The sequence below is a fragment of the Chelon labrosus genome, assembly GCF_963514085.1.
Source record: "Chelon labrosus genome assembly, chromosome: 15".
Classification (NCBI taxonomy): Eukaryota; Metazoa; Chordata; class Actinopteri; order Mugiliformes; family Mugilidae; genus Chelon; species Chelon labrosus.
The window spans coordinates 14,122,402-14,143,352 of NC_140348.1; the positions used below are offsets into that span (position 1 = coordinate 14,122,402).

At 44.2% G+C, this 20,951-nt stretch overlaps 1 protein-coding gene across 4 annotated transcripts in view; it reads right to left on the reverse strand.

Annotated features, from left to right (window-relative positions):
• Positions 1-1,578: 1,578 nt before the first annotated feature.
• Positions 1,579-20,951, reverse strand: part of zmiz1a (zinc finger, MIZ-type containing 1a) — a 76,483-nt gene continuing 57,110 nt past the window's right edge. For 3 of the 4 annotated variants that reach the window (XM_084561292.1, XM_084561291.1, XM_084561294.1), the window contains 18 exons: positions 11,430-11,565; positions 10,304-10,418; positions 9,953-10,173; positions 9,668-9,869; positions 9,295-9,576; positions 9,019-9,198; positions 8,814-8,882; positions 8,503-8,668; positions 8,259-8,400; positions 7,835-8,045; positions 7,546-7,651; positions 7,245-7,405; positions 7,090-7,157; positions 6,927-6,995; positions 6,551-6,834; positions 6,015-6,211; positions 5,317-5,598; positions 1,579-5,129 (listed from right to left, as the gene is read on the reverse strand). In XM_084561292.1, coding sequence (XP_084417418.1) covers positions 5,022-5,129; positions 5,317-5,598; positions 6,015-6,211; positions 6,551-6,834; positions 6,927-6,995; positions 7,090-7,157; positions 7,245-7,405; positions 7,546-7,651; positions 7,835-8,045; positions 8,259-8,400; positions 8,503-8,668; positions 8,814-8,882; positions 9,019-9,198; positions 9,295-9,576; positions 9,668-9,869; positions 9,953-10,173; positions 10,304-10,418; positions 11,430-11,565 — 2,999 coding nt within the window. In that variant the 3' untranslated portion in view covers positions 1,579-5,021. The remainder of the gene's footprint in view (positions 5,130-5,316; positions 5,599-6,014; positions 6,212-6,550; positions 6,835-6,926; positions 6,996-7,089; positions 7,158-7,244; positions 7,406-7,545; positions 7,652-7,834; positions 8,046-8,258; positions 8,401-8,502; positions 8,669-8,813; positions 8,883-9,018; positions 9,199-9,294; positions 9,577-9,667; positions 9,870-9,952; positions 10,174-10,303; positions 10,419-11,429; positions 11,566-20,951) is intronic. The other variant, XM_084561293.1, reaches the window with a different exon arrangement.

A 20,951-nucleotide genomic window follows, 5' to 3' on the forward strand; every position in this document is an offset into this window, starting at 1 on the left:
GGGGGTAGATGTGCCTGAGGTGGTGGGTGACATTCAACCAAACTAACCATTTAACCAGTGTCAGCTGCACGAGGCGGCAATAGGGGGCAGTGTGTCCCCACCTTATTCACCGTGCCCACCTCAATCCAGCTCCAGCATTCTACATCAGAATTCCCACTGAAAGTTGCAGCTCAACTGTCACTTGCAGTTATTTTTTATAGTTTCTGTCTTACTATGGAATCACACATTTTTGCGCATTTAGTTTGTTTTTGATCAGTTCTTCCTGGGCACTTGCTGCTGTATGTCAATCACCCAGATCGAGATCAGGACTGGAACCGCGTCAGGCTCCAAACTGAGATAGACAACATGCATTCATCTTCTCTTACCGCTTGTCCTCTGGAGGGTCACGGGGGGGCTGGAGCCTATCCCAGCTGTCATTGGGCAATGCAGGGCTAACACAGAGAGACAGACACTCACAACTACAGCCAGTTTAGAATCACCACTTAACCTAACCAGCATGTCTTTGGCGGAGTACTGGAGAGAATCCACACAGACAGGGATAACATGCAAACTCCACACAGAAAGGCCCAGATGGCCGATGGATTCAAACCCAGAACCCTGTTACTGTGAGGCATCACCACACCACTGTGCCGCCGGAGACAGACAACAAGGAGGATTTATTTAACAATTCAACTGAATTCCATCTCCATTCAAAAATGCTTATGCTAATTATTTATTAGCATCATGAGCAGTTCTCACTTTGGCTCTTGTACAGTTTTAACCTGAAAAGTTTGGAACAATTCCCAGTGAAATCTTAACCTTCAATGTTATCTGTAACAACAAGCAGAATTTTCCATGACTCCAGTAGACCCTTTTCACAGCAGCCATTTTGACCTGCAGGGTAAACACAGGTGTAACTGATGGCGTTATTTATGGCCCTGTTCCATTTAGGTGGGTCAGGTGCATGCTGGCTCACTGGAAGGGTTGTGACACACTAACTAGGACAGGGTGATAATTCATGTTATCAGTGACACCAGTGTTTACCTGCCGGGATGTGCGGTGATAAGGGTATAATCAACAGACCATTTCCATTTTCTACATTTAGTGAATCCTTTAAAATGTCACTGAAAAGCAACTTTCCAACTCAACTAAAAGAAGAATAGCACAAGCAGTGCTGCGTTCATGTGTTTTCTATGGTAAATGGTTTGTCTGATGTATTCTCGGATTAACTGATCTCCTTAAATTAAATAAACATTTCTGTATTTTACAGGAGGCGCGTGATGAATCCAAATCCATTTTAGATTCTTTTCTGTTACCTTTGTGAATGTGTTATTCTGACATACAGTGATGCTTTTAAAATTTCAACTGCATGTTTTTTCTTTTAATGTAAATTATATTCAGTTGATAGTCATAGTTATTGATTATCCAGTACTGGATACTCAATACTACTGGATAGTACTATTTTTTACCTAGAACATCTCGGTCTCAGGACTGCAACCTCGGGGATGTTTATCTGACATAGAACATAAAATGTGAGTTTATATTTTGTTTGTCAGGATGACGTTACATGGATACGTTTCAAAATTGGAACAATAATTGAACTGATAAACATTCTTTCAGTATTAACTTGTTCTTCTTCTTACTTATTCCTTTTTCACCCTTTTTTTATCTGTTCATGAGCCAGTTACTTAAGTAGTATATAGACTTTGTTTCCTGTTGTAGTAGGAAAACATCATGCAGCATCTCAACAGTAAAAGTATATTATTTAACCCTGAGGTTTTTCTTTTTTTTTTCCTATTAACAGTAAATCCCATATGTATAGATTAGAACTGTCTGTATTGTATGGATAGTGCAGCACAGCCTTTCTAGCGTTGGTTGCACTTTGCATCTCAAAAGACACAGAGGCCATTAATTGTGTTTCATCTGAATACATATTTATTAGATAAATATTAGGATGTCACGTCATCTAACTACATACAGATTTGCAAGACTAGAAATCACAATGTTCTTCCGACCAGTTTAGAATATGAAATGATTGTACATAGAATGTACAAAACCAAATAGACAACTGCCACTTGTGCCAATCACTTCAGATTGTACCTTTATAGCATATTTTGCCAAATTGCATAAAAATTATAAATTTGACAAAACTTTTTTTTTCTTTTTTTACAAACTGTAAATTTTGGAAACAACCCTTTAGAGCCGCTCAAAGCTCGACGTCTCTGAGTCCCAATTACACCTCAAAAGGTTTCAATAATTTTCGTAGCACCTTTATAAAGTACACAGGTAATAGCGAAATACACAGAAGTTTAATATTACACAAAGGAAAAATGTCTTTTCTTTTCTGAAACCCCGCGTGGAGGGGTACATAAAGTATTTTACATAAATGAACAGGCATGGTTAGAGAGGTCTGCACAGACGCAATCAAACACAGACTCATTTTCCCAATTCAATGTCTGACGGGAGGATGCAAGCTTTACAAATTCTAAATACACTATGCACACTCCCACTGGAGAAAATGAATACATTTCTGTTAACGTGTCTCTATTTGTCATTTACATTATATACAAATATCCCTTAGATCCCCAACCCCGCCCCTCAGTCCTCCACCTCAACCTCCCCTTGTAATGCAAATAGAAGGGGGTCGTCCCCAAAATTTCATTTTACAATATTCATCGTGTTCTCTTTGATACCCTCGACTCAATTTCCAACGCCTGCAATCAGACGGCACAAACTGAGTCGCCGAAATTACTAGACGTGATGTTGTGAAACTGTAATAATTACACACTGTGTAGGGAAATAGAACATCCCAATGCGGCAGTGCATTGTCTTCAACAAACATATAAACGAACACAAACGACATCTGATTCTTCAGCCGTGTAATACGCAGGTGATTTGATACATTTTGAAGACTGACAAAGCCAAATCTGTTTTCTTCAAAGGGGCTACAAAATGCAAATAGGCTAGGGGGTGAATTTTAACCAACGACAAATAGCAATATTTCAAATTCATTGTCCGTACTGCATAAAACCGTGTAAACCAAATTATACACTGGACAAAAATAATAACTTAAAACAACACAAACTGTGATGAAAACACACACAAATCAATCATGGTTATGAAAAGCTCGTCATCAGGCCACGAAACGATCCAGAGGACAATTTTGCACATTCTCACTTTAAATAAGGAGGCCACTTCTGATAATAATATTTAACATTTTGGAGAAATGTGGACCTCTAAGCTGCATTAACAATCTTTTAGACAAGACAAAAAAAGAAGAAAAAAAACAGCTCATTTAAAGCTGACTGATCAGTTTTATAGATATATATTTATATATATAAAAAAATAAAAGTAACTCACTTACAGCTTTCCTGCAGAGTAATTCAAATATTCCTTTTCGCTGATGCATTGTCACGGGGTGATGGAAAAACCGTTCACAATACACAGGTACTCAATACAAGGCCAGTGAGAGTGCATTTGGATCAATTCCTTACAATATCGGACTGGTTATCAGGGATTGTGTGTGTGTGTGTGTGTGTGTGTGTGTGTGTGTGTGTGTGTAGTCCTTGACAGACACACAGTACCATGTAGTTGCCAGTAATAGTTAGGTACAAGTACTGTACAGTCACAACGTATTCACAAAGGGTATATACAACAGTTCTGGAAACACCGTTGGATCATGCGGGATGTTTTTCTTTTTTTTTTTTCTTCCCCAAAAGGGATGCAGTACAACAGTAACAAAACGACAAAAGGAAAATCACACAGATGTTCTTTTTATAAAATACAGTGATTTAAAAACTCCTGTAGACGCATGTAAGACGCTAAAATCCTGTCACACCAACATTAACACCCAGACCCCACCCCTTACAAAAAGCATAGGACATCTGTGGTGATGCGATTCATTTCAATGTGGGACCAAAGAAAGATTTACACAGAAACCAGGACGACCACGACGACGACAATAAAACAAGATGAATTTGAAATAATAAATAGAAAGACAACAGGAGAACATGATTTGATCAAGCACATTTAGGCTGGACAAAGACAACAGGAGCCGTTGGCACGCGTGCACTTGTGATCAACATGGTGCTGAGTTTGATGAGGAAGAGCGACACGTTACAATAAATATGCAAGAGCGACCGCGGGCCGGGCGGAGAGGAAAGTCGGCTGTTTTCTTTCCCTTCCACTCGCCGTTTTCCCTTCTCTCCTCCGTCTCGAACTTCCCCCCCGCGCCGTCTCTCACGTACGCTCGCAGGCAAACGAAGGAGGACGTGTAAACAGACACACACGTACATGTACGACACTCACACACTCGCACACATTGCACAACGTGGATTCGGATGAGTTCCAGTTATTCAACCGTCACACAAACACACACACACAGACACACACACCAGGAAGTATGGGTGGGTGGGTCGAAGGGCGCGGCGTATGCCAAAGTTTTGGAAGAACACATTTCAAATAGGATAAAAACACTCTTACAGGAAAATGTTTTTCCCTCCGACTAGGTCTTCAAAGAATTATAAAAAACTACAACACTTTTCCTGGAGCGCACAAAGGCTCCTGTCTCCTCTGTGTTGTTTACATGTAATGATTATAGCTGCACAGTTTTCAGTTGAAAAGTCACAAATATCATATATATATATATATATATATAATATCGCTTTAGTGCCCATCAACATGGCTGTAAATGGTTTTAAGTCAGAGGCGGTGGAACTGGTGTGTGGAATCTTTGCACGAGAGAGAGAGAGAGAGAAAGAGAGAGAGAGAGAGAAACAAAAAAAAAAGTAAGAGTGCAGAGGAAAGCGGCGTTCCTGCTCTCTCCCTTGGAGTTCCCAAACAGGTGCCTCTATTCAGCTGTGCTCCCATGCCACACAGAGAAACTGTTTATACACTTGTGTGTGTGAGTGTGTGTGTGTGTGTGTGCGAGCACAGAAAGCTGCTCGAAGTGTTTGAGGTCGGTGAAGAGCGCCCGTGGACGGATAGTCAAACACATCACGGCTCCTGTGGGTGCAGGCGGGTCCTGTGAGGGAGGCGAGGGGCTAGTTGTTCTCAAAAAGGGAGAGAAGATCGTCGTTGCTGTTGGCGGGAAGGTCGGGAGGGTCCAGGTACGAGAGCAGCTCTTCTGGATTGGCCAGCTCTGGAAGCAGCTGTGGGGGGAGGAATCGCAGAGAAAAGCTGTGCATGAAGTACCGTGAAAACACTTTCTGACGTTGAATGACATTGAATCAAGCGAAGCATAAACTCAGAGTCAAACAGAGCACACAGCAAAGAGATGAGAGCAGCTGCAGCAGGCAATGCTAGCTGTTAAGAAGCACCCAAAGCGGACACACTTACATCCAGGGAGGGTTCAGGCATATCCTGTGCTCCCTGACCCATCTGCCCGTCTGAGGAGGGGTTAAAGTTCAGATCGCTGTGGGGGTGACTGTTCTGCCCGGGATGCTGAGGCTGCGGCTGAGGTTGCGACTGGCGAGGCGGCTGCGAAGGTTGGCCACTGTGATGCAAGGGCTGCCCTGAGTGGCCACTGTGATGTAAGGACGGCCCTGTTTGGCTGCCGGGGTGGGGAGACGCATGCAAGCTCTGCTGCATGGAGTTATGGGACTGATCAGAATGGGACATCTGCAGGTGTGAGAGGCAAACAGAAAGCGAGAGAGTGAAAAATAAGGCGGAGGATCAAGCGAAAGAGACACACAGAGAGAAGGAGAGCGTGTTAAGGGAGGGGGGAGGGGATGAGTCGCAGCGTGGATAATATGGAAAAGGCCTTCTTAATGGGAGCTGTGATCAGCAGACATGTACAGCTGCAATATTATACGGTGGCATGAGCATGTGAGCATGACTGAGCACACATGCTGGCTAGAGGCACAGGCTGCACCTTGTTCAGATAACAAATCTGGGTTTTCAGTGTGGCATAGACTGTTCTTAAACTAAGAACCAAATTATGCTACTGGCCAAATTTTGATAATCCTAAATTAAGACAACTTGACTCGCATAAAGTCACATGAAAGCAAGCAGCTCTGCAAATCAGATCTACTTACGGCATCATTCATGCCATGGCTGAGGGGCTTGTCCTGGGGGAGGAGACCACCAGGTCCATCTGGGGGGTGGGAGAGCTGGGGACCGTGGATGAAGTCGTTCATAGGTGGACCCCCTCCGCCACCTCCTCCTGCAACTCCACCACCAGAGGGGTTCCCGTGGGGGAAGTCAAAGTTCCCTTGGCTGTGGTAACTGTTGCCTTGAAGGACAAATGAAGAAACACTTCTTTTATCAAAGGCTCACAGAGGTTTGGCCTTGTTCACTTAAAAAAAAAAAGTTACCTTTTCAAAGGAGTTATATAATCGCATACACACATTTTACTTTTTTTAGTGCTGCGAAACATTTATCAGAGCAGCAACATTTTTAAAACAGCTTCAGCATAAAATCCTCCTCAGGGCTGTTTCTTTGTTTAATGCACCAGAGATACATCTTTAGTTCCTGCTGTAAAATGCACAACAGCTCTTTTTTTTTTCCCAACAAACGGGCTGACTCTCCTGTTATTTATCTACACTGCATGATCCCGGCTGCTTCTCATTACCTGCTCCTGGGTAATCTCCGCCGTTGCCGCTGCCGTGCTGACCGTGGTGTGGAGGGTAAGGGCTTGGACCTGGTCCGGGGCCCGGTCCGGGTCCTGGGCCGGGACCGGGCCCTAGCTGGGCGATCATCTCCATCACGTTGGGCATGGTCATCTGACTGGGGCTCATGGTCTTGAAGCGCTTTGCCAGCGGTCCGTCTGGGTCCTCTTTGATGTGCAGCTCAGACTTGATAGGGACGGGTCGCCAGCTACATGTAGGGTCTATAGTAACCTCCTCAAACTCAGAACTATTGGAGGAGAAAGGAAATTTTGTTAATTTTGAAAATAAAGGACTGAAACTTACAGGGGCATTTAGAAGGGTGAAAGAGAAGACGCTTACTTTTGGATGGCATTGAGGATTCCCCACATGAACTGATCCACCTCCAGACCTTCTAATAATGCTGTTTTACTGAAAAGGACAAAACATATATAGAGATTAAAAGTGTTCCTGAATAGTACTCACATTTTTGCATCCAAAAAAAACAGAAGAACTTTTCACTTACTTGCACACAGGACACCTCCACGTCCCTCTCTCACAGTTGAGCTGCAAGTATGACTCCAGATCAAAGCACTGCAGGAAACACCACAAATGTTAATTCATTCACTGCATTTTTCCATCAACAATAAACCTGTGTTGCCTCTCAAACCGTGCACGAACCTGGACATGTTTGCAGTCATGCCCCCGCGCGGGCAGCTGGATGCGTCGGAAGGTGATGGGACATTTCAGCGACACTTTAATGGCCGTCTGCTCCACGCCGTCTTCCCCGTTGAGAGTGGTGTTGCCCGCCGACGCCGCCACGCTGCTGAAGTTCCTCTTAACTGAAAAGAGAAAAGGTTTATAACCACAGGTGTACCTCAACCACTACTTTAAAGTGAACCGTAAAGGGAAACAGGTGCACGCTCGTGTAATTAAGTTGTACTTATGCATGTTAACTGCGCTAAGGCAAAATGAAACGTACTCTTGGTGATGCAGTGTTCTGCAGGAAGGAGCCTCTTCTTCAGGAGCCCCTGGAGGACGGATCGCACAGATGGCCTGTGGACCAGCTGTAGCACAAACAGGTGGGACTGCGAAGCAACACAATATGAAAACAAACAAAATCAGCACAGATAGCGGAACCTCGCTTCTACTCTGCACAAAACATGCAAAGTTAGTTCATCATCAGCTAATCATGTGTGGGTGAGTCATTCCAGCTGAGATTTCTGTTCAGCGAAATAATTACATTTGCCCAGACAGTAGTGCGTACTCACACAGCAGCAGGCGGTGACCGTGATTTGGATGGTGTTCCTCCCGGGTTGGCATACGTGCTTTAAGTGCAGGGGTTTGTGGGAGGTTTTGTTGTCTCCCCGCTCGATGGTGAGGGGCGTAGCGTTGACACTGACCTGGACGGAGGCAGGCCAGTTGGTGTTCATTTGCCTGTCTTCGTGGTGGTAGCACTTAAATTGCAGCTCAAGGTCTGACCTACGGGGGCAACAGAGGGACAACATGGTGTGACAGAATAACAGAACAGAGCAAATTCTCAAAATTAACTAGTGGACGGAAGTCTGGACTCATCTACACGTTACTGTAATTTAGTTCCAGCACAGATACACTTTTAATAACGCCTCACAGTTGCAGAGTTACAATACTGTACTGCAATATTCCAGCAGCTAAAGTGAAAATGTGCGGTCCTACCTCCACATGAGGGTCTGGTGGACGGAGGGTCGAAGATGGAAGACGTGGTTGCTGACAGCCAAGTTGTGCTCCAAGCGGAACGGTTCCAGCACCACTCCATCCCTGACCGGGAATGTCAGCCGCAGCTCCTCATTGGGGATAGCTGGAAGAGAAGAAAAACAGGGAAAGCAAGCTTTTAATCAAGCGCCAAGATCGAGCGCCATATCACGTGGACCGCTTGTTTGAGGTCTGCTTGAGCACTCACTTGGAGGGGGCGGAAGTGCTGTCATATTTGGTTTCATGTCGGGTGGAAACGGGGGCTTCACGTCCTGGTTTGGCGATAGATACGGAGGAATACTACTTCCTGGGGTCATCGGTGGTGTGGGGTTTCCCGGGACGGGGGAGTGGGGGTAGTTACCCGGCCTGGGAGGCTGAAAAATAGAAGGAAAAGCCAAATAATGCAAACATCTGCTTAACTCATTTTCCATACATGACTCGATCACATTTTGCACCAAGATCTTGACATGTGATAGCTGAAATTTAAAAATTAGCTCTGGATAGGAAATGAAAACATACCCCGTTGCCTTGGCCGTAGGAATATCCACCTCCAGAGAAGTTGGTGCTCTGACCATTGAAGGGCTCTTGCTGTACGGGAAATAAAACAGTGTAAATAATTTGATTTAGTTCATCACAGTGCCAGGCATTGACCAAAATTTATCCAAATAAATGGGACTGGAGTCCATCTGTCCCAGGGCAGGACTGTGAATGAATAATAACAGACCTTGTAGTACTGGCCCATGGGTAAGCCAGGTGCATACTGTCCTTGGCCCTGTTGCCCTGGCATCCTCTGAGTGGGGTAGTTAGGAGAGGGCAGCGGCCTGGAGGCATTTGGCGTGGGGTACTGCCCCTGCCCTGGTTGGAACTGACTGTTTGGCCCATACTGCTGAGCGCCGTAGCTCCCCTTTAAGCAGAGACATTAAACACAACACATTAAACACGTGTTTTAGAAGAAACATGAATATTCAGATTGCCTTCATCATCCGATCTTTCCACTGACCTCCCCATGATATGGCCTCTTTATCCCCTGCATGGGCATGCCCTGTCGAGGTCCTCCGGGATACCCTTGTTGAGGCATCCTTTGACTGTGAGCACCAAAAGGTGTCATGCCCGGGGTTCGAGCCTGGTTCATGCCCATCGGAGGCCCGCTCATATTAGGGTTGTTCATGGCTGATCCCATGCTGGCTGGATTCATACCTCCAGGGGGGCCTCGTGGGCCAGGCTGGTTCATGAACTGGCTGTTGTAGGCTGGAGCAGGGCCCATTTGGAACGATGGACACATCTGGAGGCAAAACAGAAGCTTTAAGTGTTCAGGCACATAGCTGGAAGACTGGTTCCTGCCAAGTGGTTCCACCTGTAAACATGCACTGTACCTGTCCATACTGGTTCATATCTTTATTCTGGGTTTCCTGCAGAGCCGCCACAGTGGCCGTTGCTGTTGCTGTTGCCGTGGCAGCAGCCGCAGCAACAGCAGCAGCTGCAGCAGCGGCAGCTGGTTGAGTGAAGTCACCAGGAGGACGTGTGTGCGAGGTCATTCCCATACCTCCTGGTGGGGCATTTGGGCCTCCCGAGTAACTGTAAAACATATGTTTTAATCATTACGTTAAAATCTAGCTGCTTGATTGTTCTAGCAAAGAACCTCCCGTGAAGTCTCTTACCTCGCGCTGTATCCACCCGGACCGCCATGGTAGCCAGGCCTGCCGTACATACTCTGCTGCATGTACGATTGGTTGGAGCCTCCTTTGTTTGGGAACTGTTGCTGCTGAGCATTGAACTGGGGCGAGTTGAGCCCTGGTGCACTGGCGGACATACCTGAACCCATAGGGTTACCCCCAGGATTCATGGGGTTATTGCTGTTCGCCATTGGGTTACCCAGCACCTGTATTTAACAAACGTCATACAGGAAGAAAGCACTCATTAGGTTTGTAAAATAAAGTCAACAAATGGTCGAGCATTGGTTGTTGAACTTGGACAATTACAGAACGGGCGCTTTTCATGCAGGGACATACCTGACTCTGTGACGTATTGGTCACGCCCCACACTGTTGTAACCACGGACAGTGACCCAGGGGGCTGGTTGGTGTTTTGTTGCCAGGGAACAGAGTCATAGGGAAAGGATCCATCACTGGAAAGCAGATCAAAACACACACATGTGCCTGATGTCACTTTAAAGTTACAAATGATTTGGGGATATTTGTTTAGCCAAAATGTCTGGCAGCGCATTTCAAATCATGTTCTGAGCCAGGATATCGTCTAACTGCCTCACAGCGAAATGATAAGGAGTCCCATACCAGTAAAAACTCAGTATAATTAAATTATATCTTTGAGTTGTTGAAAACTCTTTGGAAATTGATAGGAAAGGGGCAGCTGGTATGTTTAGCATTCCGATCAAAAACAAATTTCAGGGTAAAATATGAGCGTCTGTTACATTTAATAAACAAGCTAAATCCTCAGGGGGAGAGGCAAATGGCCAGTGGAGTGGGAAGTAACTGCTGTTTTTGGAGAGCAGCTTGTTTTCACTCGGAGCTCTTGGAATGGACAACATGCTCAATATTTCCTCATAAAGGCACAACATTATCCCAAGATCCTGCGCAGAGGCAAACAGGACTTTTGACTAACACCAGGCTTTCTTAGAGAGAGAGAGAGGGAGAGGGAGAGGGAGTGAGAGGAATGAGCACACAATGTTCTCCAAAAACATTACTTCACATCTCTCTCTCTTCCCTGTTGGTTTGTGCCTCCACCCCATATCAGTTCGGCTCCACTCCACTGTACTTCTGGCTCTTCTCCAAATAATGGAAATCCTCTGTGTCTTGGCGTGTGTGTTATATAAGCACTGAATTAAAAATAATACCTTAAAGAGGAACAACGCAATATCATACCCTATATACTAAGGTGAACCCTTGTTAGCTTTGAAGAATAAATGTGCTGTGTTATACGCTGTTTATTCAAATGGGAGTGATTTCCAATCCACAGCTGCACTGATTTTTTTCTGTGCCCTTCATCCTGCTCTTTATTTAAAAGGAGAAAACAGGGGAAAAACTGTAACCTTGAAGTGAATTGAGACTGTGGGTGTACTGTTAGATGACCGTAGTCTTTGTTCATCTGGCAGGACATATCTCGGAGACTCCCCACTGACCTGTGCGTGAGGCCCGGCTTCATGCTGTTCATGCTGGGCTGCATGGGGACTTTCCCCTGCGGTTCGTTCTGCCTGTTCTTCTGGTGACGCAGCAGGAGGAGACGACCCAGCTCCTCGCACCACGACGACAGCAGGGCTGCGAGGGAAACACAAACGACACAAACACATATGTGCACGTGTTAACCTCTGCTCAGCACACACACACACACACACACACACACACGAGACGCACACACATGCTTGCATTTATGAACACGAGTCTGTGCTGCGTATTCATGTTAACAACTGAATGTTCTCCTTTTTAACTTCAAACAAACACATTTACCCCCGCCAGGCGTCTCACCACTGCACCACTGACTTGCGTGCTATTGTGTCCAAGGCCTGCCTGAAGTTACCGTCATAGCCTCCAGGGGGCAGCCTAACGCAATAAAACTCACATTGATTACTTGACTGTGTGGATTTCACAACATTTGTATCAGATCATATCTACCTGCAGCGTAAAATGTAAACTGTAATCTATCCACGGCACAAAGGGCCTCCCAGCTTTTTTCCGCCGCGGAGCGAAAAAAGCTGAAATCGAGCGTGAGACGGAGACAGAGACAGAGTGACTGGGGCTGCAGATAAGATCTGTGTAGGAAGTAAGAAACAGTGATATCTTCACTGTCCTCCACTTCCTCTGTTCATCACCACCGCTTTGTTCTTCGCCGTGTCCTCTCTTCTCATCTCTCTGCGGAGTAATCCCACTGTGCAGCCATCTCATCTTCTTCATGAGAGAGTACCCCCCCCCCCCCACCAAACGCCAATCAACCTGTCATTTTTGAGCTCAGCTCCTGTTTTGCAGCTTATTTAAACATGCTACCTCTTAATAGTAAAAAGTTGTCAAACATCAGTTCAACAAAAGAAAGGTTATCTTGTTCAGCACATTATTAAATTATTTAAGATGCTATTTTTAGCCTTGTAGACCCAGATACGCCAGCTTTTAGAAAGTGCTGTTACCAGGTTTGGGGTTTCAGGATGTAGATTTTTTTTTTTTTTTTAAATATTCAAGCCCTGAAGAAATCTTGTGTTTAAGCTCGTGACACCAAAACTGGCACTGCATTGATCACACACAACAAAATGAGGTGAAAATGAACCTATTCATTGAAAATAAGTTTGAATTTTAGCACTTAACAATGAGTTGTGCCAGCTGTACAGTGTGATATAAAAAACTGCTTGAGCTAATAATATATTTCCTGGTTCATATTTGATCTGACAAGTGACTGTTTACAAAGACGAGCGAAAACGAGAGGACAAAATGGAAGAAAAAAACAGAGAGGAGAGGTATGTAGAACAAAGGGAAGGAGCTGTAGCATTTTCTTCAGGAGGGTGGAGAGAGCCAAGCCTCCTAGTTAAAGAGGAATTATTCCACCCTGCCATTACAGAGAGCTTATCTCCCCACTAAATCACCACCTCCACACCGAGGGACTGTCTCTGCAACTGGCAACCCACCATTTAGTCCTAAAGCTCCGAGCACAAGTGGTGGAGTCGCTCTGAGGGAGAGAGAGACAGAGATAGAGGGACAGAGGACAAAAGAGAGCGGTGGTGACTTATCACATCAGTGTGTCTACGAGCTACTGAATCTAACAAGCTGCCAAGGCCAGGAGTCATTCATAATAGAGTGAGGGTCCGCTCTGGGCGTCGCGCATATTTAGCGAGCTTAGTACAGTGTGCGTGACCTTGTTTTCACCCCACAGTCCACTGTGTTAAAACCCCTGCCAACACCATCACACACCCACAACTGCACTACCACACTCCTCTCAATTTTATCTCTTTACTTCTAAATGTCCTTCTAGCGCTCCCCGCGCACCCACATTCCTCTCATTAATCTTTTTAACCAACTTAAAATGCTATTCTGATGTCATCCGTCTGAGCTCACATTCATTAGGATGTTTTGTGAACTTCACTAATGGAGAACATGAGGCGCAAGAGCGCAGACAATCCGGCCGAGACGATAAAGACAAGGTCCCCGTCTCATTACACTTCTCTTTTTGTCCTCCTCTTTTATCTTTCCAGTTAAATCATACACTGAAGGCGACAAACGAAGGTCAACTCTTTAAACTCCTTTTAATTTGTCTTTTAATCAGCAGCATCCACCGTCGTATGAAAAGGTCCACGATATCGATGTAAGTATGCGTGGGTGTAAAAACGTACATGAGGTAAGAATGAAATGATATGTGATGCCAGGGTCAACAAAATACCGCGTGCTTCCATTCGGTAAGGTTGGTTTACATGATCAAACAGTAACTTTACTTGTGCAACAGGCAAGCTCAACCAGATGACATGAACGAGAAGGATGATTGTTGCTAAACGGTGAGTTTAACCTAGCTCTGCCGAAACACAGGATACCTTAAGGATTAAGTAGGAGCTCTGCAGAACGTCAGTGATACTTGGTAATGTGTTGACAGTCTGTTGGGTAAGAAAACACTGAGATTGTAACTACAGTGTGCATCGTTAGGCTTTTATCCGGGGCTTGTGATCCGGTTGCCTGAAGGCCCTTTCTCTAGTAGTAGTGAGGGTTTATGGTATTTAGTCTAATACTAACAGGTTTTTCCCCCTTCCTACAAAACACATACAAAATTACTGCTAACATTATAGCTACTATTGTAACTGTACCGTGTACATAGGAGTCAGTTACATTGCTATGGTGTCTTTTTAAATATGGAAACTGCTTCATAGTTTCAGCGTCCTTCTTTGAAGATGTTTAATGGTGTAATTCCTCGTCCTTGAGACAAGCTGCCGCTGAGCCCATAGAAATCCAATAAAAGACATTATCTAGGCTAATCTCACTATTCAGACCTTTAAACTGCAAGTGGAAGCATCAAAATGCATTAATGACTTCACAAAGAATAAAAAAAAATTACATCCTTTTAAGTACATGACTAAAAATACCGCTACCGCTCCGAGTGGCATTCAAGCCCTCTGCGGCTCATCTAAAGCGACTGCACTGCGTTGAGGTGTTTTCATCGGATTCCCTGATACAGGCCTTGACACGGAGACCTCTCCTTAGCAAGTGGCGCGCTCTCATGAGCTGCTCTGCGCAGAGAGCAGGACATAAGCTGATTTCTCAGGAAGCTCTCCTGAACCCTCTCCGACCAGCTCCATTTCTCAGAAGCTGGGGCTTTTAATTGAGTAATACCCAGGGACATATGGGTCCTCCTCACTCAGGCTGTATTTAATGCTGTATGGCTGACTGATAGCAGAACGCCCTGGCAAATTCTCGCCTCACCTCAGCCCCTCCGGGAGCAGCAGGGAGGGAGAGTAAGCCCTGGTAACAGGCTGCAAGGCCCATTAACTAATGACAGAGTGTGTGTACAAGTCCTTTTTACAAGGAAACCCAAATGCTAATTACTATGAACTCTGACAGTGCCGTGTGTGTGCCAGCATCTGTGTGTGTCTGTGTGTGGTAAAAGCCTTCTGCTACTGAGCATATCATTTGCCAGAGGAATCATGACAGACTGCTAATACTTCAAATGTGCGCACCCCAACATAATTCAGTTAGCCGCCTGACAGTGAGCCCACTTTGTTAACAAACAGCTGACATGTCCTGTGCGTACTCTCTGGGTGCTTTCGGCGACGACGCTTGAGCCAAAAGCGGAGGAGTGTTACCGAGAGGGATATATAGACAGACGTCTACTTTTAGAGAGAGAAGACCGCACCAAAATAGACGCAGTCTGCATCAAATGAAAGTGATAAAGAGAACTTCTGCTGAAACAGAAATCTTGGTGGGTGCAACCTATTCTGTCCTGCAATCAGTCAGCAATGTTATGGCTCATTACATCTGTGCTGAATGTGTAGCAGAGCTCACGGACCACAGAACAGAGTGGAATTTTGGGAAGCAAACAAACAAACAAACAAACAAACAAACAAACAAACAAACACACAAACACACAAACAGAGAGCCAACTATGTCAGTGCAAGAGCTGGTAGGTCTATATATACTATACGGCCTTGGCTGATTTGAAGAGGCCACCTTCTTTTTTCTTTTTTTTTGGAACGGGGTTACGCAACTATTTAAGCATGTAAAAGGTAAAGGTAAAAATTCCCAAACTACACACCCAAGGGAGTTAATCTCTCTCACACTAAACAGAAAACAGTTGCCTCAAACACCTTGTTAACAGTCTAGACTTTTCTTCTGTTGCTTATCTAGTGTACATCACTGCGTAACATATTTGCATAATGCCGGCCCAGCAGCCGGTTTGGCACCCAACGCGCTCTAAGCAGTTGATCAAAACCAACTGAATGTGCCAGGTCACCAATCAGAGCCAACTGGGAGAAAGGCTTTTAAGAGACAGTTGCTGAACGGGAGTGTTGCAGGCAGGAGCTGAAAAGACGGTATGGCACGAGAGAAATAACTGTTTTTTTTAACATTAACCCTCTGGGGTCCAGAGTATAATTGGCCGTTTTTTTCTAGTTTTGGTTTTACCTTTATATTTCATCTTAAAAACAGTTTACCTTGCCTTGTTGGGTGTCATTCTCTTCAACACAACCTCACATGTGTGATTATACAGTTATTTTTTCATTCTGATATACTGTATTAACACAGTGGACCTAAAACCACACTAAAAATATTAAATCCGAGTAGGAAAAACCTAGATTTTTCACTGTGAAAACCACAAACATATTTAACGAACCATTTGTATAACTTAGAATGCAAATCTAAACTGTAAATTTCAAAAGCTTATATAAAAATTTAGCAAACAACAAAGTTATTTACAACTATTTACATTGAAATACAGGAAATGCATCAGGCGTTTTTTGCACAACTATTTAGAACCATCTGCAAAACTATCAGGCGTCACAATAAGTAATGTCTAATAAGTAATGTCTAATAAGTAAGGTAAGTAAATAACTAAGGTCACAAATGTCTCAAATCTCAAAACTCGTTTCTCTCTCTCTTCACCGTCATCACTCCATAGATTGTATATAGCGTCACTCCCACCAATTTTCCCTCTTCCTTAGCAACCATTACCATATAATTTTCTGATTGGCTGATGTGATGCATTTTTCCACCAATAGGAAAGAGGGTGTCATGTTTTTTTTTTTTTTTTCGATCACCTGAAGCCGGCTAGCGATCTCCGCTTGCTAGCGTTTTCCTTTTCGCCGTATCTTACTGCACTAAACGCGCACCAAATATGATGACAATATTCAGGAAAAAGCATGCCGTATATTAGTTTTCATAAGTCCACTTTTACTTGGCCTATCAACACAATTTAAAAACTGGTATATAGTTTGAAGTTAGCACTTTCTGCACAAATTGAAACGGAGTCTCAGTGAGACTTCGTCTTGCTGCTACATCGTCTTAAACTGGTCATGTGATTTGGACGCGCCGGCGCGTCCGTCGACTCCAGAGGGTTAAAGGTTGTCAAAAGAACTAATAAATGAGCTTAGCACAGCCTCTATAGGTTGCACAGGGACTCAAACATGGCATAAACATATTTTTAGTCTTCTAAGAATTATTGCATGGCATAAAATCCATTTAATATAACAAAGTATGCATGTTTGGACATGGCAACATTTTTTATTTACCCATGTACAACTATCAAAGTAATGTAATCTTTTGGCATCTCTACTTACACCGATCAGGCATAACATTATGACTAGTATTGTGTAGGTCTCCCTTGTGCCTCCAAAACAGTCGCGACTCATCAGTGAATGGACATGGGCCTTCTGAGGGTGTGCTGTGGTGTCTGGCAATAGGATGTTGTTAGTGGGGGCCTTTGGGTCCTACAGGTTGAGGGGAGGGGCCTCTGTGGATCATCCCAAAGATACTTGATCAGTTTGGGATCTAGGGAATTTGGAGGCCAGGTCAACACCTTGTGCTGTTTTTGGAGTTGTTCCTAAACTGTTTTTGTGTGTGTGCCCGTGTCAGGCTGCATCCTGCTGGGGATGGCTGCTGCCATCAAGGAGTGTCATTGCTGTGGGGTGGGGGAGTCTGGTCTGGTCTAGGTGGGTGGTACATGTCAAAGTAACATTCACATGAATGCCAGGTCCAAAAGCTTCCCAGCAGAAGATTGTTTTGTCACAAGATGGTTAATGTTATTTACTTCCCCTGTCAGTGGTTTTAATGTTGTGGCTGATCGGTGTATGTATATACTCTGCACTTACTGCTTCTGCACTTCTGTTTAGATGCTAACTGCATTTCATCGCCTTGTATTTAAATATGTGGAATGACAATAAAGGCGAATCTAATCTAATCTAATAGTACCAATGGCGATGTTGTATTCTGTAACGTTTTACTTCATTATTCTGTCATAAAAGCAAACTTTAATATGTATTTTATTTACTTCTTTTTAACAAAGCCAGCCAGTACATGTTTTTTGGGTGTCGCCCAAAAAAGCATTCTCAACAGCAGAATACAGAGAGACCATGACAGCGATTGTGCAAACTTAAGTGAATTATAAAGACCAGCCGAAGCATTTGTTCAAAAGCAGCAAAAAAACGCTGCACTCAAGTGGTAATAAAAAAAAGAAAGAGAATAAGCTGATTCGATCAGTCGTCCTAATGTGAATTTTATTTACACCTAAAACTGAAAGAAAAAGCTGACGGCTTTTGGCAGGTTTTCATCAGTGAACTGCTTCGTGCTGCAGAGACAACTCTTTCCTGAATTCGTTCTGGGGGAAACAAAACACACTGCACACCGCCAAAATTCAGTGCAAGAGACGTGCACCTGTTTCCTCTTAAGAATACGGTTACTGCCATGACTCCGCACTATACATACAACAAGATACTGATACGGCCTCTGTGAAATGTTACCGATATGGTATCACACGGCAGCTGCAGGGATTGGCTGTTTTGTTGAATTGTCTATTTCATGTTTCAAGCTCTGACCGCTGCAGCTTTATTTGTCACTCGTTTGGTAAGAGCTGACGAATGGTGCCGAGGGTAACAGAGTAAAGAGAGAAAGAGCTTTGTCGTAGCTGCATATCAGCAGCATGTCACTTTCTATACTCGTGACATACATGTTTACTACGCAGTATTCATATGAAGTACTGAGCTAACTGTCTGTAACTGGTCACCCCAGGCTTAGATAAAGACATACAATACTGTGCATGCAGCTCCACTGTATTTATGTTAATAACGACACAAACAAAGAAGAAGATACTACATGGAAAATTGCACTTTCTGAGCATGAACACTGCAGCACTAGACAGAGAAGCCTTCTGAGACAATGTGTGGGATGATAAAAAAGAAGCAATTTATAATAGAGATCATAAGCAAAGGTCTGTAAAACACTGGCAGGTACGTCTAAGCTGTGTGGGTACAAAATATTATGCAAAAGACGAATATGGAGGGGATATAAAATCCTGTGAAATAATAAAAATACATTAAAAAAAAAAAGGCATGCTTGTCGCCGAAGTGTAATGGGAGCAATTTAAGCAGTCAATGATATCCCCCTTCCTGCCCCCTCTCTGTTAGAGCCAACTTCTTCCAAGAGAAGAGCATATCAAATGGGCTTTAGTCTCAACAGCTTGGAGGCAGAACAACTCAAACATGTCCTGCAGAGAGAGAGCTCTGTCAGAAATCACACTCAACCAAAACCAGGCCTTTAATGTAACACTTCACACGAATCAGAATATTCCAAATCTCTAACTCTAACTTAAAATGTCTCATTTTGTGTCACATTTCATTAACTATTAATTTTCCATGCTGGTGCCGTTTACTTGAAACTGGACCGACAATTTTCTCAATCTGGCTGGTTTGAACGGAATTCCATCCACGACCTCTGGCAGTAAACCAGATATGAGGACAGAGGGGGGAGAGGACGGATGGGAGGATGCTAGACAGAGGACAGGTGGAGATGGAGGGAGTGGGCAGATCCCCTCCTCCCCGGGATGCGTGTGGGTCACAAGCAAAAGAGATGCTGCAGCCCAGAAGGGAGGGTAGCTCTACCTGAGTCACTCTGACATCTCCTGCAGGTGCTGGTTTCTGTGGGGTTCAAATTGCACATTTTAAATGGGGCAGAGTTATACGAGTCAGCACAAACACCAAACACAATGCAGCATGACGCCTAGATGTGACTGAAGGTGCAGAATGTTGGTAAATGTGGGACCTCCGTGTCGCATGTGGCCACCACAATACGGTATCTGTTTCAAGTCATTTGTAGTCAAACTGAGCTTGACTGAGAATCACTGCAGAGAGTTTTTATTGCAGCTTTTAGTTGCTGTTTTCACAGTTATACAAAGTGGCGGGGGCTACATAAGATGAGCACTTTGATGAAAAACCGTTTTGCTTTTCACACTACTTAATGTTAATTTCTAAATGCATTTAGCAAAGGAATAGATTTCTGTTTTCATCATACCTTTGCTAAATTTGATCATGTAGCAAAGAGGTCTTTAAACTTGGGTTTTACATACACCGATCAGGCATAACATTATGACCACCTTCCTAATATTGTGTAGGTCTCCCTTGTGCCTCCAAAACAGTTGTGACTCATCGGAGAATGGACATCGGTCTTCTGACGGTGTCCTGTCGTGTCTGGCAACAGAATGTTGTTAGTGGGGGGTCTTTGGGTCCTATGGGTTGAGGGGAGGGGCCTCTGTGGATCAGGCTTGTTCCAGTGCATCCCACAGATACTTGATCAGTTTGGGGTCTAGTGATTTTGGAGACCCGGTCAGGTCGTTTTTTTAGTTGTTCCTAAACCGTTTTTGTGTATGTGCCTGTGTCAGGCTGCATCGCCATGGGGTGAGGGTGCCTGGTCTGGTCTAGGTGGGTGCTACATGTCTAAGTAACATCCACACAGGTCAAAAAGTTTCCCAGCAGAACACTGCATTGTCACAAGATGGACAATGTTATTTACTTCACCTGTCAGTGGTTTTAATGTCGTGGCTGATCGGTGTAAATCGCTTGTTTAATCCAACATGAACCCATCACATTACATTTATAAGGTCATGAAGCTGAAAAAGAAACCAGCGAAAAACGACTTAAACAACTCCCAGATGATCAACACAGCTGCACATTCATTTTGTGTCCTCTGACTAATCTACATCCACATATGAGGGATATGAAATTCAGGTGACTGGTGTATCTGCGTCAGCTGCTCTGTGATTCAGCATGTCCTCCGAAAGGTGGTCACGAGCTTCCACATCTGTATCAGAGAACTGTCACAACACCCACACTTTTCCCACATGAACACACAACCACGATCCACTTTAAATAAGACTTGAAGTAAGTATGCACACTTTCACTCAGCGCCACGTAAAGTAAATGCAGGTATGAGGACGTTCACACATTTTAAACGGATTAAAAAAAGAAAAAAAAAGAAAAGTAAACAAGGAAACTGAGGTCTGCGTTAGTGAGCAAACAAACCCAGTCAGTGTCTGGGCTGTGTGAAGATGTGCACCTCACACGGCGACAAAAGAACATCAGAAGACAGCGAGCTGTGAATGTACTGCTCTTATCAGCCACGTGCAGCTCCCCACCACTGGAGGGGAACTAGTAAATATCACATGTTTAATTATAACCAGACACGCTAACCGTCTCAAC